We start from the raw sequence: 18,112 nt of genomic DNA, 5'->3' as shown, positions 1-18,112 counted from the left end.
AGAGCGGAACAACCATTGAAAATTCTCACTTGTTCCGTCCCTCCTGGGCGTATTTCAATATTTTTATGCAAACTTTTCCCGTTAACAGATTGAGGGGAGTTAGATCTATCTGTTACTGGTAAAAGATTTCATGAATAATGGGGGGTAAGCCTAGGAGGGACGGGAGAAGCGGAAATTCGAAATGGTTGTTACGCCCTTTTCGAATGTTGGTGTAGATTTATATACTTAATGGCTGGCAGTCAAAAAAGCCCAAAATCGCGTATTGAGGTATAGCTCAAATTTGTGACGTGCTGGAGCATATCTGGGCCCAGATTCGGATTCAGCGGGCCAAAACCTGTCAGAGACGCATAAGTTTGCTCTTGTGACAGATCAAAAGTTAATTTTTGTTACGCTGTGTTTCAGCGCGCTCCTGGAGTTCGATTTTCCTACTTTGTGATAGGCCGCCAATGTTGACAGCAGTATTTCCTCTCTGGAGCCACCATATGTTGACGTCAGGCACTTACACTCCGTGTGGTGTTCCTCTGATGACGCGACGATCACTTGACGACGATGATGATGGTAATCACACCACAGTAGTTGCACGGTACCGTTGCGAAGGGAGACGGTATTCGATTCCGAGTGTACCGATCAACAGGCAAGAGAAATGCACTGAATAAATTTTCGACGACCGATACTACTTGCTGACACTCGGAGAATTGACCGGTACGGTATGTGTGCCATCAGTAATCTCATGCTCCCATTTTCATCCTATTTGAAAACAAGCGATTACGGCACCGATTGATTCCGTTCTTTTTGTTTTCATGGGTGCTCACTTCTAACAAAAAATACAAAAATAAGAAACAAATCAAACAGCGCTTCAATCCTTTGTTTTTCGTGGGATGAAAATGGGAGCCACATGCTTAATAAGGGATCGAATACCCTAGATAATTACCCAAGCAACACACCTTGTTATAGAAAAGTTTGCCGTACTTCTCCAAAACATTTTAAAGTTATGAAATAAAGATACGATAACATGTTCCGTGACTTTTGCATGACCGAAAAAGCGCAAGAAATTTGTCTTCTGCAACAAATTATTGTTATGCAAAAGTTACTATGTAACCAAATGAAAACAAACAAACATGTTACTGAAATGTTTCGGAATACAAAATTCTAACATCAACTGACAACTTAATGGGAGATAATAACAAACGCACGAATACATAAAAAGGTTATAAAATGTATTTGTTTTATTTTATGAGGAGATTGTCAGCAAAGAATAAATTAAATGAAGCTCACAAATTAAATTGAGAAAATGAAACTCAAACGTAGTCGAGAGACGTTAAATGTAGTGTGCGCTTTAAATTTTACCGTGAAAACTAGCATATTACTTCCACAAAATTAATGCGCCATTCTATCGACTGCATTTTGTCAAATTATTTTGATTTTTCATGACCGCCACTGGGCTGCTTCAACATGTTTCGTATTGCTTCAGAAAAACCAACATGGTGGTACCATCAAACGACTGGTACGAAGAAGATACAGTGTCAACAAAAAACATTTTAACTTTTAGCTTTACTAATATTTTTCTATATTTTCAACAAACTTATCAAAAGTAATGTCTGGGGACCATTAGGTCAGGGAGCCAATTTTAATTGACTCAGTGGATTCACGTACAATATATAGTTGTGTACAAAAATTCATAATCATTGTTGTAAAATAATGTTATTGGCTGAATTAAAAAATCTCTCCCTACCGAAATAATTCCAGACCCTTAACCATTTTCAATAATAATCTCTCAATCAAAACTCTTAAGAAACAATCGACTGAACTCGTGCATCTTTGGCGTGTGAACATTCTTTTTTGACACACACTGTAATAATGAACATCTTCCAAACAATGTTTTATTATGTTTTGATTTTGTCATCTAAAAGTATTCGAAACCAAAGTATAACAAAAGTTTTTTTTAATCCATTTCGTCGTCTGACGCAAGCACTTTGAAGTGCAGTGTCAAAAATAAACAAAACAAACATCGCCATCGTCGACTTCAATGGATCGTAATTACGATTTAAATCGTAATCGTAAAATGCTAAGACGCCTCGAATCGTTCCTCATCGTAATCGTCGTAGTGCCGCCGCAGTAGGGTTACCAAAGAAATGCGCCTTCAAACGAAAGGGTCAACAGTACAGGAGGATTTTTGCCGTCGAAGCGGAGCAGTGGACAAGTCCCGGCCACGGTGCATCAGTGCAAGAAAAGAAGAGAACGACCAGCGACTTCGTGAATATGTGTGGAAATGGGTGTGGAATTATTAAAAACATAAAGCTTGGGGGAGAACTTTTTGATGTTTCACGCAAAAAGTACGTCCATCGGGGTGACAGAAAGAATCCCCATCAATTGCCGTCCGTATCCGCTGGGTCGCCAAAATTGTTTCAGCATTCTTTTCTTTATAGTTAAGTCATTCTGCGGTTATGGTTAAGGAAGAACTACGACTGAATTGGAGTTTTTTATGTCGAATTCGTTTATTTGCACCGCCTGCACCGCTTTGCCACCGGGTGTAGCAAACTTGCACCGAAACCGTTCGTTTATTCGCAGGTACTGTTCTGTTTTGACACCCGATTGGCACCGGTGCAAGAAAATGCTACACCCAGGTTGAGCGCGGTGTAGCAGGTACAAACCTAGGTTTACCAATACATGCATATCGCTGAACTTGTATCGTGGTTTTGTTTTGGTAGGAATGATGATTTTCTCTTCGGCATTAGATAAACAGTTTTTTTTGGATATTCACACCAAAAAAATCTCAATTTTCATAGTGACACAATTGAATAAACTGACGTAATTTAGCACAACACAAATATTGGACTGACCTATTTTTTTGGCTCGAGTGATCTATTCATGAAAATAAATACTACCAAACTAATTTTATGCCATTTCAGACATATTCAGTAGATTTTAAGGCAAACACCTACGATACTTCGTCACGTAACGTGTTATTCAGTTCGTTGTCTCATAAATTTACATGAGAAAAGACACAGCCACGGTTTGTTTACAAGTAGCGAATCTCCAAACGTCATTTTTCGGAATCGGCTGCAGAAGCAATTCGCATGAAGTTTTCGCGAATTAGAATTTGTTCTCACAGTTGAAGTTCAGTAAATTTTGTTGAAAAATAATTTTGGTGGCTTTAAGCGGACCAAGAAGCGGACAAAGTAGGTAGGTTGAAACAGGTAATTATTTACAAAGAAGAAAGGAATTAGCATATGTACTTCTCGGTGCATTTGCGTAGTGAAAAAACAAGATTTTGAAATGCTTCTTATTTTCAGTTTCCTTCGGTTCATAATACCCTGCATCAAGCGCTGCATTGATTTGTGTCTTCCCAGTGATGGCTCAAGCTCCATATGCGGCCCTTCCCTGAGGAACGGACTTGGAGTGCAGGAGAACCATCGCCCCCTACAAAATAATCAGTGACCGGCTCAACAAGCAACGTTTTTCGGGAGAAGGCCAAGTTAGTTTTATTTTTTTTAATTATGTAGAAAAATCAATTTAATAAATACATTAGAATACCTTACGACATTCACGCAACAAATCGTTATTTGAGAGAAACTGGGGGATAATTTTCTAGGGTTGGTCTTTTTGAGGTTATGTTTTGATGCGTCGTCAACTTGCAGTAAAATTACAAGTCAAAACTGCCCCGAGTTTACCTCTTGTAAAAATAAGTTCGCACTTAATCTTGCGTCATTTTTCTCGCTGTAATATGTCGGCGTAGAATGACATAAAATTACAAGGTTTTTTTCGAAGTGTGCTCGTTTATTTTGAGATGTTTTAATTTCCAAACAGCAAATCTGTGCGTTTAAAAATTATTTAAACTTGATCGATGATTATCACGTCTTTCAACTTCTGAGGAATCTTTAAAATTTATCGATAACATGAAATTTCAAAGAGTTGATTCAACGTATATTTATCCCATTATTTTTTTTTTTTGATTATCGCAAATATGTGGATTACTTTTAATGATTTTAATCATTAGAATTTTCTATCGCATGGTGATCTATGATATATGAAAAAAAATTGACGTAATAAAGTTTTGATAAGCCCAGAATAGAATAAAAATCTATTAATTCAAATTGGACTGAAATATTACTGAAGTAACATTTTGTAGGTACAAACAGTTTCAAAAACCGTAAATTCTATTTTTTTTTCTTACAACAAATATTGAATTTTTGAATTACATTGAAAGTCAAACAAATGTCGCTAAAGGATGATTAAAGCGTTTTTAATATGAGTTGCGTTTCAATAACGTTATGTTTTAAAAAGCATTTTTTTATTTTCCTTTTTACGTTGTAGCTAAACGTTTTCGATGTCAAAGCATTTTCAACAGTGTAATTTCCCACATGGCTTGGTCAGCCAAAGCAAAATCAAGAAATTGACATTTGTAAGGTGCTACGGTCACCCTTACCGTATTCGGTCGGCCGAGGACCGACCCGTCGAGAGTCCGACTGCACACTAATTGCCATACCAATAAGTGATTGGAAGGCAGTGCCCGAAGCTCTCGACAATTAAAAATAACTTCCTCTCCCGCTTTGACATACATGTGCACAACAGACAATGTGTTAGATGTTCATCTAATCCCATCCGAAGGGGGTTTGGATTGTGAAAAGAAGATAACCATGTGCGATTGTGGAATCGAGTTCAGTTCTAGGCCTGCTGGCGACGGAGATAGTCGAGTGACTCCGTAGCTTGAAGGAATAGAAGCGCCCGTCTAGCGAATTGGGAGTCGTGAGTTCGAGTCTCACCGGAGTACGTGGATTTCTTTTCATAATTTCAAATCTCAATTTGTTCATCGAGCACATGTTCTGTTGTGCACATGGATGTCAAAGCATTTTCAACAGTGTAAACGTTTTCTATTGAACTGCCTTTAACAATTTTTGTGTTAGATTTGTGCACGTAGATCGTTTACAATTGTATGTTAGCATCCTTTTTTATTGGGCAACGGAAATTGTTAAATTCTAAAAAGTTGCTTTCAATTGAAAAATTATGATATTACAAGAACTTGAAGAAGATATAAACATTGGATAACAATTTTCAAGTAACATTTATATTTACAAGTTTATCATGTACAAGTGGATTACTGAAAACATTTAAAATTGTTAAATTGTTTATAGAAAGAAAAATATCAAAATAAATAAAAATAATTTTGTTCATCACGGAAATTATGAAAACATTGATTATGTTTATTTTTGATACCCTTTATTGTTTTCATTGACGCTCTCACGCGCTCTTACTAATACCATCATAAGCTGTCAACAAATTGCACCGAAACCGTTCGTTTTTTCGGTGTCAATTGCTACACCGGTGCAGTGCACCATCGGGAATAAACGAATTCGACATTAGTTTCCGGCACAATTCGCTGTGAAATACGCAATCCAGAACACTTTCACACTCTTTCACTCGTTCACATATGACGGGTTTGACAAGCGAATGTAAACAAACATTCGAGAAAATTGAACCACGTTCTTCATTTGAAGGGAAGATGTTAGGCATGTTGTTATTGAAACTTGAATAAAACATGTTGAACAAACTTTAGTGACAAAACTATTGCCTGAAGATGAGACACTTGGTTTTTGAGTTTGTTTTCAAAAAACATATTAGCAACATTATTTTGAATACACATGTTTTCAAAGAACTATGTTTTAACTAGAGATGTTTTCGAATAACGTCTGCATAACAACTTTTTAGCAGCAACTTGTTTCGATGTGTTACTTGGGTAAAATCGATTGGTCCAAATCGAATGTGCGGGAACGATGGACTGGCCTTCCTAGATTCGGTCAAATTTCTTTCGCATTCGAAGATGTGACTTAGTCGGATGAGGAAAAGTTGATCGCAATGCATTTATATTTTACTAGACTCATGCCAAAGTTACTCGCATTCGGAACCGTAGCGTGCCAGAGTCGAAAAAGTTTGATCGATTCAGTGATGATTTGAGACTCCTCGATTCTAAGTACCAAGTAACTCAAAGACTCAAGTTTTTCCAATCAGGCTCCAGCCAACTCCTTTCGCATTCGAAGGCTTGGGTAATAGGAGGCTTGGGTAATTCGTATGGTGAACATTTAATTCATCAAAGAAAATTCGCTAGGGGTCACCCATTCATCCCTAAAAGTAAGTCGATTTTAGTAGCAAACTTAGCGATGAATCAGACCTCTGAAAATCGCAAAACAACGACGATTATGGTAATAGTAGTTTACGCAACAAGGTGCAGAATGACGATTTTTACAGCACGAGTCGTACATTTATCCAACGAGGCTTGCCGAGTTGGATAATTACGACGAGTGCTGGAAAAATCGAGTTCTGCACCGAGTTGCGTACAACGTTTTTTGCAATTTCATAAATTACCCTTAAGTATAGTTTTAAACAAAACTTTTTCATCAATCTGCACACTGATGTTTATAGCCATGTTCAAGAAAATCTGATCATAACAGGTTATATTATGCAGTTGTCACAATTTTTCAAAACTGCGTCCAGAAAGCATCAAGAAGTTGACCAAAACTGAAAACAGTGCTGTAATGGTTCATTACGCAACGCAAATCAGTGCTGTAATGAACCATTACAGCACTGTTAATTTGGTGTGGGAAAGTAGGCCTTTTCCTGTCAGATTTGCGTGAGGTAAAACAGCCTATTACGATGAGAAATTGCAAAAAAGCTATTAAGCCTTGCCAGAAATCCACCTAGCATTGATGGTACTTTTCTCGTGCATTCGAAAACTTATTTCAACAAAACTCAAGTGGCATGTTGATGAATATCGCACTTTCATACTGATCTTATACCGACTTTTCAAACCCTCTAAGCAGAATACTCTCTTCAAATGAGTGTAATCAGTTTTTGTACCATTTGTACTCCGAGTGGATAACTGACACTGAGGAAGATTACAAGTGGTAGTCGAAATATCCGTATCTGTGAAAGGATAAGCAATAGAGGGTGGAATTAAATGGTACAATAAATGATTACACTCATTCGAAGCATTTTCATACGTTTAATAAAAATCCGTTCAATGGCATCAGCAATCATATTGATTGTCTGGCTTTTAGTGTTTTGAGTCCTAAACTCTTAAGAAAATCCGCAGTCCTGAATTTCGAGCTTCCATTTTGAATTTAAGTCCGCCATTTTCGAAATTCTGGTCGCCATTTTTGAGCTCCAGACCTCTTCCCTAAACCAGATATACCCATATTGTATGGTTTTACAGCCTAGAACTCCATTAAACAACCGAAATCTTGAATTTGGAGCCGCCATCTTGAATTTTAGACTGCCACATTGATTATTTTGGTCATTTTTTAAATCCGGACATCTTCAAAATATCAGAGAACCCCTAATTCATGGTGTTAGTGCCAAATCTCATTACACTGCCACCATCTTGAATTTGGAGCCACAATCTTGGATTTTAGGTTGCCATCTTGGATATTCTCGTTTGGACTCCGAACATCTTCCCCATACCAAATAACACCCTTGAACTGCAGCCATTTTGAATTTTGAGCCACCATCTTGGATGTTGGACCGCCATTTTGAATTTTGAGTTTGTTCGTAGAGGTCGGTCTTATTATCGTTTAGTAAGCAAGACTTCCACTGATGATGATGCGCCTTCGAGTTTGTTGTTGTCAGCCATCAGTAAGGATCCGAGGTGTACGAATTCCTCCACCATCACCTCGAAAATATCGTCAACTTACCACCTGAACGAACCCAGTCGTGGCGGTTCCGCATACTAGCATGCTTCTAATTTGACAGTCAGGTTTTTTTACGCGGGGGATACGTACCGCGTAAAAAAGCTCAGTTCAAAATTCGAAAAACCGCGTAAAAAAAAGTCTCACCATTTCTCGACGAATCATGCAAAAATAAGACGATGATTTTTTTTTTGTTTGGGGTTTTCATTTACGCGGTAAATGAAAACCGCGTAAAAAAAGACCTGACTGTATTTTCAATGCATTCACCACTAATCCGACCTTTGCTGCTTCGCGATTCAGGCGGGTGTACAGCTCTGCCATTGTTCCTAAATGTGCTGGTGATAATTTACATGTCGTCCTCAAAGCACACGTCTCAAGAGGCACGATCTCTTCTATTTGGGAAATATGTACCATAGACTAAATGACATAGTCTCACTCTGCATTTTGTTTCAGTAAATGAATTGGATTAAATTGAAAAACAAATTTCAACCCATCGAAACGACACATCCACGCGAGGTCACCAGCGCATGCTTAATTACGTGTAAAAATGACAACCTTATTACGTTTCAATTTATTTGCCAGGCTCGGTATAACTGCAGCAGCTTACCTGGCATGGATCGAAATCAATAGCAGTAGGTAGGCATTGTCCTCTGCCATGGCCATTACGCTGCCGCACCACCTTCCCAAACGCATAGATAATGGGTACGATGACAGCTTGATCGCACATACTACTGCGAGCACACGGCGGGTGTTAAGCACGCTGCGAAAACAGATTTCAAATTAATGTGTCCATAAATTGGGTAGTCGGGGGCACCACTGCTAGCTGTTTCACCTCTTTTTGCTGCTCAGCTCATCCATTTGCGATGGTGGTCGACGTGACAACCTACCTACAGGCTGGAGTTCATGGCACCTTGCCTGCCGCCTTTGCTTTGCCGGGTGCCATTCGGAGCTTTTCAACATGGGTGACAAATTCGTTACCGTAAAACAGGGTATCATTGATCAGCGGGGTAACATTGATCGGCTTAACCGACCTCATGAAATGTTCAAACAAGCATTTTACATTGAATCAGTTTCTGCTATCGAATGGTATGTCGTAAACTGCTATCATTTAGCTATTAAATGACATGCAATTCATGAAAATTGAATTTCAAAAACATTGAAATAAATCGATTTTTCCATAACTGTGTTTCGTAACGCAATGAGATGTATTGTCAAACATTCATACATGGCATGAATACTAGATACAATATGAGTTTCGAAATCATTATATTACTTCGATATGATATCCTAGAGTTGGATTTGATTACCGAAACTTTTATGAAAATGCTCTTTTTCAATGAAATATACGATTTATTAAAAGTAGGCCATTAATTACTTAAGCTATTGCCTACCTTTAGGCGTTATTTGTGATTTGGAGGATCTTAATCCTAAAATAACTCAAAAAGTACATAACTTGTAAGAATTTGGACAACATATTCGAAATCAGCGACCCCGAATTTAGTAAGTAAGGGTATTTTCAACACAAACGAAGATTGATCACTGACTTGATCAATGTTACCCCAAATCAACAAAATCAAAAATTAGATTAAAAAGCCTATTTAAACATGTTTTAAAGTTTCACAATACTTTTTCGAGTAGCTTAACACATACTCAGAGGGCCAGTACTTGTTTTAAAAATATAAACATGTAACATTTGTTTTAACAAGAGAATTATTCAAGAAAAATCGAAAATTCTGATCAATGTTACCCCGGATTACGGTACCTGCCTACCGGCTTGTGGGTGCGGTCATTCGGTGGGGGTTCAATATTCAATAGAAAAGGATGGGATTAGTAGCGGGATTTAAGAGAAATTTATTGCTTTGAGCTGTGTGGAGTAAACAAATCATTTGGTTACATTTCACGGAGAGTGAAAAAGGACTTGTTCGAAATTATAATTACCTACCTAAAAGATATGACATTCGTCTATAACCGACACATTTCAAACGAATTTTCTTTACACATATCTAACGCATTTTTTTAATCCTCACCCTTGTTCCAGGTTTGGCCCCATTCGTGCTACGAGGAGCATGCCCCCAGTGCACCCCGGCGGAGTTGGTTCAGATCAAAAAGACCTTGGCCCATTTGCAACGAAATTTCCCCGCCGAATGGAATAAGCTGGTGCAAACCTATGCGGGCTAGAAAAATTCCCCCAGGAACCGGATTGGAAACTCCACCAACACTGTACAAAATAAAATCGAGAGAAAAAAAAATAAGCTTCACCAGCAGGATGTGTAAAAGCGCGAGTGAAAATTATCCCTCCGGGAGGGTTTTGTGGGAGATAGTGAGTGGGACGAAGGGAATTATCATAGCCAAAACATCAAAAGGAACAAAAAAAAACAGCAAAATAGTCGGAAGCGCGGATGATAACTTATTACGACAAACCAGAACCAGCAGTGCAAACGCGACGCTGACGCTGATGACGACGACGACGACGACGACGACGACGGTAGCTGATAAAACATTTGAAAAAGGGGAAATTTCAAGCGTGGAAATTTGCTTGCTAGGCGATAAGGATTAAAGCAAAGTGATAATAAATTATTGCGCTCAGCTGAGCGGAACAGCTTGGAATGAATCTCGGCGCGTATGCTACAACTCAATTCCATATCACAATTTCTTTGGTCTGTGCATTTGAGGAGGATTGCTATGCTGGGTATTTTAAAATTGGACAATAGTTATGGGAAGTAGGAACTGAGAGAGTAAGTGTTTTATGCAGAGCGAAATTCGTTTCCGTTTGCAAGTAACTCAGATTTTTCTACAACTCTAAATCATTACCTGAGCACCAACACCACTATGCCTGTCTCTGCCTCTACCCCTTAATCATGTATTTCATCCTGGTCGAGTTTATTTCTAAGCTCGCTGAAAGAAAAGCAAAAGTTACTTCGAGTATAATGTTGAACATTTAATTTGAAAATGCATCACCCTGCTTCACAAGCTCACAAAGGAGGTAGGTACCTAGGTATAAGTACTTCGTCTGCGATCAGAACATTTGACTTTAAATTATCCAGCGTTATTCAGATTAGCCTAATATTTTTTGCCGGAAATCCATGATCTGACATCTACTAAAGCTCCTTTTTACACTAATCGCCCATGCTTTTAAATAAATAAGCAGATGGCGATTTTACAAGTTATACTCCCAAAATTTGTCTATGATCCTTTGCAGATTAAATATTTTAACCGTCGGTGATTGACTTTAACGATTATGCAATCAAAAACTCCGAAAGCTTTTAGGTCTACTTCACCTAACGTTCACGCCTCGTGATCGTATAGGGCTACCGGAAGAATCAGCGTCTTATATAGAAACAATTTCGTTTGCGTTTACAAGTTACGGACCTAATCTGATTACGCGATCCGTAAAAGGCCCTATTCGCACCTGCAATACGCCTTTTCACTTCTCGTGAAACGGCCTTGTCTCATGCAGGCCCGTAAAACGGTCGATAAGAAGATCGTCCAACATAGCTCTGGTCCTCACAAGTTCCTACCTCATGCTTCCACGGGTCAAGCGATGACAAAGACCGCCAGCTTGTGTGCTTAGCTGGTAGTGCAGCCTGGGCACTGTTGTCCTTCTGACTTTAGCTAAATTGAGGAGGTACGACCCGAGCGTCTGTTCACCAAGGAGATGCGGCTCAAACAGCGTCTATTCTGGCATTCAGCGGCTGAGTAAGAAATGCTGCACCACACCCAGCTAGATCCAAGATGGTAGCCCCATTAGCGTGGTCGTCCTATTGTTGGTTGGGACGTTAAACAGAACTGGCACGATGGCCCTCCGACGAGACAGGAGTGTTGGCCGCGTAGGCCCAATGAGCCACCCGTAAAAATCCCCATTGCGAATAACATAGGAGAAAATACGACTCGATACAATCGGCAAAGACCCACGCGACGAAATAAGGACTACGATTGGAAACTTGGAACATGAAATTGCAAGTCACTAGGATTCGCAGGATGTGACAGGATAATTTACGACGAACTTCATCCCCGCAACTTCGACATTGTGGCGTTGCAGGAACTTTGTTGGACTGGACAGAAAGTGTGGAAAAGCGAGCATCGAGCGGCTACCTTCTACCAAAGCTGTGGCACCACCAATGAACTGGGAACAGGATTTATAGTGTTGGGCAAGATGCGACAACGTGTGATCGGGTGGCAGTCGATCAACGCAAGGATGTGCATGTTGAGAGTTAAGGGCCGTTTCTTCAACTACAGCAACATCAACGTCCACTGCCCACACGAAGGGAGACCCGATGACGAGAAAGAAGCGTTCTACGCGCAGTTAGAGCAAACATACGATGGTTTCTCGCCGCGTGACGTGAAAATCGTTATCGGCGACATGAACGCGCAGGTTGGAAAGGAGGAAATGTACAAACCGGTAAACGGGCAAAACAGCCTGCACGCCGTATCGAATGATAACGGCCAGCGATGCGTAAACTTTGCAGTCTCCCGTGGCTTCGGACTACCAGCACCTTCATTCATTCATTTCATTTATTTAGTATGACATCAAATTCAAGATAAAACTGAATCAACAATATTTCTCCATAATACACGGTTCGTGGCTGCCGCTTTCCATCCTCGGTCGCGCCCAATGCTCGCCAAGTCACGCTCCACCTGGTCCGCCCATCGTGCTCTCTGCGCTCCACGCCTTCTTGTGCCAACCGGATCAGTTGCAAACACCAGCTTTGCAGGGTTGTTGTCCGGCATTCTTGCAACATGCCCTGCCCACCGTATCCTTCCGGCTTTGGCCACCTTCTGGATGCTGGGTTCGCCATAAAGTGCAACGAGCTCGTGGTTCATTCTTCTCCGCCACACACCGTTCTCCTGCACACCACAGAAGATCGTCCTTAGCACGCGTCGCTCGAAAACTCCGAGTGCTTGCAGGTCCTCCTCGAGCATGGTCCATGTCTCGTGCCCGTAGAGGATTACCGGTCTTATTAGCGTTTTGTACATGGCGCATTTGGTGCGTGGGTTAATCTTTTTCGACCGCAGTTTCTTCTGGAGCCCGTAGTAGGCCCGACTTCCGCTGATGATGCGCCTCCGAATTTCACGGCTCCCGTGCTGTTGTCAGCCGTCAGTAAGGATCCGAGGTAGACGAATTCCTCCATCACCTCGAAAGTATCCCCGTCTATCGTAACCAGGCTTGATAATCCTCCTCGAAATCAAAAGAGTTTTGCAACATGCTCTAGAGCGGTGTTTTGCTTTTGCCTCGTCGCGAGGGAGCGAACGAACCCCAAACAGAGAGGCAATAAAAACTGAGCGAGGAAGAGGGCAACGAAAAAAGAGCCGATGATTATTTCGGGTTTTTGAGTGCGATTTTCGCCTCGAGAGTCTTTCTTTGTATGGGAGTGGAACTCGCGAGAGCATTTTGAGTGTGAGTGGACGTGAGAAACACAACAAACAATTATGAGTGTTGGACGAACTCCTCGCTGTGCGGCAAGCTCGCGCACGGTGCTGTTGAGGATTTGCGTTGTGATTTCTGAGTTTTATTTTCACTCATCAGAAAATCACCAAAATCGCTTCCTCATTTTCTCGCGAGGGAGTTTCTGTCAAGCCTGATCGTAACATTACTACCCAGACAGATCCGGTCGTGTTCGGTTCCGCCCACCAGCATACTTTGTTTTTGAGGCATTAACCACCAGTCCGACCTCTGCTGCTTCGCGTTTCAGGCGGGTGTACAGCTCTACCACCGTTCCAAATGTTCTAGCGATAATGTCCATGTCGTCCGCAAAGCACACAAATTGACCGGATTTTATGAAAATCGTTCCCCGGCTGTTGCGCCCGGCTCGTCGCATCACACCTTCCAGAGCGATGTTGAAGAGTACCCGGGCAGAGTTCAAGTACTGACGATTAAAATGTGATATTGGTTTGTTTGAGATAAGAGGTAAAAGTACTGAAAAAATTTGTTCTTGAACCATCTAACGAATAGCAAAACATGATATTTGAAGATCAATCAAGTAGCTCACTGCTCTTGGCTAGATCTTACCAAGAGCTAAATGTGCCATGATGATGATGTTCCAGGAGTAAAACTGAGGTATTAATTTCAGTACTTTTACCTCTTATCTCAAACAAACAAATATCACTTTTTGTTCTCCATATTAAAATATGCTATTATTAAGCTGTTTTCCTCTGCTCGGGTAGGCATGAGAGTCCATCACCTTGTCGTAGTCCCCGGCGAGATTCGAATGAACTGGATAGTTCACCCGAAACCCTTACGCAGTTTTGCACACCGTCCATCGTTGCTTTAATCAGTCTAGTCAGCTTCCCAGGAAAGCCGTTTTCGTCCATGATTCTCCATAGCTTTGCGCGGTCGATACTATCGTATGCCGCTTTGAAGTCGATGAACAGGTGGTGCGTTGGGACCTGGTATTCACGGCATTTCTGGAGGATTTGCCGTACGGTAAAGATCTGATCCGTTGTCGACCGGCCGTCGATGAAGCCGGCTTGATAACTTCCCACGAACTCATTTGTTTTAGGTGACAGACGACGGAAGATGATCTGGGATAGCACTCTGTAGTCAGCATTCAAAATAGTGATCGCCCTGAAGTTCTCACATTCCAAATGGTCGCCTTTCTTGTGAATGGGGCAGATTACCCCTTCCTTCCACTCCTTCGGTAGCTGTTCGGTTTCCCAGATCCTGACTATCAGCCGATGCAGACAGGTGGCCAACTTTTCTGGGCCCATCTTGATGAGTTCAGCTGCGATACCATCCTTACCAGCTGCTTTGTTGGTTTTGAGCTGGTGAATGGCATCCTTAACTTCCCTCATCGTGGGAGTTGGTTCATTTCCGTCCTCCGCTGCACTGGCGTTGTCGTTTCCTCCGTAGTCGTGATCTCCCGTTCCTACGTTCTCCACGCCATTCAGGTGCTGATCGAAGTGCTGCTTCCACCTTTCGATCATCTCACGTCCGTCCGTCAAGAGGCCTCCGTCTTTATCCCTGCATATTTCGGCTCGCGCCACGAAGCCTTTGCGGGATGCGTTGAACTTCTGATACAACTTCCGTGTTTCTTGGGAAGGGTACAACAGTCCCATTTCTTCACACTCCGCTTCTTCCAGGCGGCGGCTCCCGAAAGGGGCGGGTCTGCTGTTTCCGCTTCTGTTTGTAACGTTCCACGTTTTGTCTGGTCCCATGCTCCAGCATTACTGCCCTCGCTGCGTTCTTCTCCTCCAAAACCGTTCTGCACACTTCTTCGAACCATTCGTTCCGTCGATTCCGTTCCACGTACCCGATGGTGCTCGCGGCTGCGTCGTTGATGGCTGCTTTCACTGTACTCCAGCAGTCCTCCAGAGGGGCCTCATCGAGCTCGCCCTCGTCTGGCAACGCGGCCTCGAAACTCTGCGCGTATGCTGAGGCGACATCCGGGGTTGCTTCAGTCGTTCTAGGTTGTATCGTGGTGGTTTCCGGTACCGTACATTGTTGATGACGGAGAGTTTTGGGCGCAGTTTGACCATCACCAGATAGTAGTCGGAGTTTATGTTGGCGCCACGATAGGTCCTGACGTCGATAATGTCGGAGAAGTGCCGTCCATCAATCAGAACGTGGTCGATTTGCGATTTCGTTTGTTGCGGTTATCTCCAGGTGTAACAATACGGGAGGCTGTGCTGGAAGAAGGTGCTACGAATGGCCATGTTCTTGGAGGCGGCGAAATCGATGAGGCGTAAGCCATTTTCGTTTGTCAGCTGGTGGGCGCTGAACTTTCCAATCGTCGGTCTGAATTCCTCCTCCTGGCCTACCTCAGTTTTTAGATCCGCTATGATGTTCTTGACGTCGTGGCTTGGGCAGTGATCGTACTCATGTTCGAGCTGCGCGTAAAATGCGTCCTTGTCATCATCAGTGTTTCCGGAGTGTGGGCTGTGCACGTTTATTATGTTGAAGTTTAAGAATCGGCCCTTGATCCTCAACCTGCACATTCTTTCGTCAATCGGTCACCAACCGATCACGCGCCTTCGCATATCACCCATCACGATGAAATCTGTTCTCAGTTCGCGTGTGTTGCCCCAGCTCTGGTAGATGGTATGATTACCTCTAAACGTTCGCACCATGGATCCTGTCCAATACACCTCCTGCAGCGCTACGATGCCAAACCCGCGGTCCTTCAGTAGATCGAGTATGCGGGTGCTCCCAATGAAGTTCCACGTACCGAGTTTCCAATGGCAAGTCCTTTTTGTTCGCTGGGGTCGTTCCCGTTGGTCTCGGTCCCTTTTATTTTGTTGCTGATTTTTCGTTACAATAATATTTTTTACGGCTGGCTCGTAGAACCTGACACCAATCCCCTACCCTACCATAGTGCACAGTTGAGCTTAGAGTCCTTCCCTGACACTAGGACGTTGATCAGCCGCCCCTAACGTGGTGATCAGACGCTGTTGTGAGCCGCTCCTCCTGGAGAACAGACGCTCAGGTTTGCAGAAGCCACCGTGCCACCGAGGTTGGTTGCCCGATCTTCCCTGAGGTTGCTCGTAGTTTCCAGCCGGTACTACGCGGAGGTAGGGATAGGAGTTGCTGGACAGAGGCTAGTGGATCACAAATAAGATCTGAATTGCGCAACATACCCTGCCTTTACCATGCCAGAATTCGATACAAGGGCCAATTAATTGCTGATGCATATTACCGGAGGAGTAGCTAAGTGAATTGCCGAAGAAATCCCAAAAGAAATTATCTAAGATGTTAAAAATTACCAGTAATTCTCAAAATAATTGTCACAAGAGCCCCAACGAAAATTTAAAAAACAAATTTCCAAAGTAATTGTCAACGAAAAAAATCAAAAATGTATAAACATTCCCAAGGAAATTGCCGAAAAAACTCTCACAAATATTTCCGTATAAATTTCTAAAAGATTAGTCAAAAAATATCCAAAATATTGCCGATGGAATAAGAAAAAAATGCCAAAAAACTTAAAAAAATGCTGAAATCTGAATGATTTTACAGAAATACCTCAAAGAAATAACAGAAATATTTGAAAAATCCTAATTGGAGCGGACCTGGTTGGATGGTTAGAACACGTGACTATCACGCCGAGGACCTGGGATCGAATCCCACTCCCGACAAACTCACAAAATGTGAGTTCTTCCTTCGGAAGGGAAGTAAAGCGTGGGTCCCGAGATGAACTAGCCAAGGGCTAAAAATCTCGTTAATACAGATAAAAAAAAAAAATCCTAATTAATCCACCTAGCGGTGGTAGCGCCTTTCTCGTGTGTATTGAGTCAGAAATCTTGGAAATTCTGGTCGCCAGACTTCTTCCCCATACCATATATACCCATATTTCATGGTTTTTGAGAATGAAACTCCATTAAATATCTTGGGTATTATGGTCGCCATTTTTGGTCTCCGTACATCTTCCCCATATCAAATATACCCACATTGAAAGGTTTTGGGAGTCTAAAACTCCATTAAACAGACATCATCTTGGATTTAGAGCCGGCATCTGGGATGTTAGACTACCATCTTGGATATACCGGTCGACATTTTTGGACTCCGGACATCTTCCCCATACCAACTATACCCATATTGCATGGTTTTGGAACCTAAAACTCCATTAAACAACCGCCATCTTGAATTTGGAGCTGCCATCTTGGATTTTATACCACCATCTTGGATATTGTGGGCGCAAACTTTGGACTCCAAACGTCTTCCCCATACCCATATTGCATAGTTCTGGAGCCTAAAACACCATTAAACAGTCCACGTTTTGAATTCTCAGCCGCTATCTTGGATTTAAGTCCGCCATATTGAATATTCTGGTCGCCATTTTTGGATTCCGTACATCCTCCCCATACCAACTATACCCGCATTGAATGGTTTTGGAGCCTTAAGCTCTATTAAACAGCCGCCATCTAGAATTTGGAGCCGCCATCTTGAATATTAGGCCGCCATCTTGAATTTTATGCTGACATCGTGGAATTTTTGGTCTCTAGTGTTGATTTTCACATGACATGAGCATGGTCAACCATGCTAAAGGATACACAAATCGGCATAGTTTGATGTGTCGCATGATAGGGCTTGGTTTAGTTCTATATTAGGCCAGCTCTACCGGTGCTGGTCCGGATTACTGAAATGATCATAACTCCGGATTTCCTAGACCGATCCAAACAATTTTTAATAGTAAACAATGCGGTAAAATTCCGGTTCGATTCGAGCGATTATCCGAAAAATCAGTCAATTGGAAGTGCCTTAAAAGTGAGTGACCTTTTTTTGCGCACAGACATGCATACATACACACTAGACTGGGTCAACAAAGTCGATTTTTGGAACAAAGCTTTTTCGATTCCTTTAAGCGTCCAAAACAACTGTGCAAAATTTGAGAGTGATTGGTTGCTTCCCCATATTCCGCATTGCGATTGAAATTTGTATAGAATTTAGTATAGAAAACGTGCTTTTTTGCATTTTTCTCAAAAATTGAAATTTTTTGTCCAAA

The 18,112-nt window shown here is 41.8% G+C and overlaps 1 protein-coding gene across 1 annotated transcript in view; it reads left to right on the top strand.

Moving 5' to 3' along the window:
• The window catches only part of LOC109429501 (putative odorant-binding protein A10), a 37,687-nt gene extending 27,397 nt beyond the window's left edge, over positions 1 to 10,290 (top strand). Inside the window, exon 3 of the mRNA XM_029863784.2 lies at positions 9,718 to 10,290. Coding sequence (XP_029719644.1) covers positions 9,718 to 9,857 — 140 coding nt within the window. The 3' untranslated portion in view covers positions 9,858 to 10,290. The remainder of the gene's footprint in view (positions 1 to 9,717) is intronic.
• The last annotated feature ends 7,822 nt before the right edge of the window (positions 10,291 to 18,112 follow it).

This window comes from Aedes albopictus, chromosome 3 (genome assembly GCF_035046485.1).
Source record: "Aedes albopictus strain Foshan chromosome 3, AalbF5, whole genome shotgun sequence".
Lineage (NCBI taxonomy): Eukaryota > Metazoa > Arthropoda > Insecta > Diptera > Culicidae > Aedes > Aedes albopictus.
Note: the sequence above shows the minus strand (reverse complement) of the source record. Positions and strands in the feature narration are given on the sequence as shown.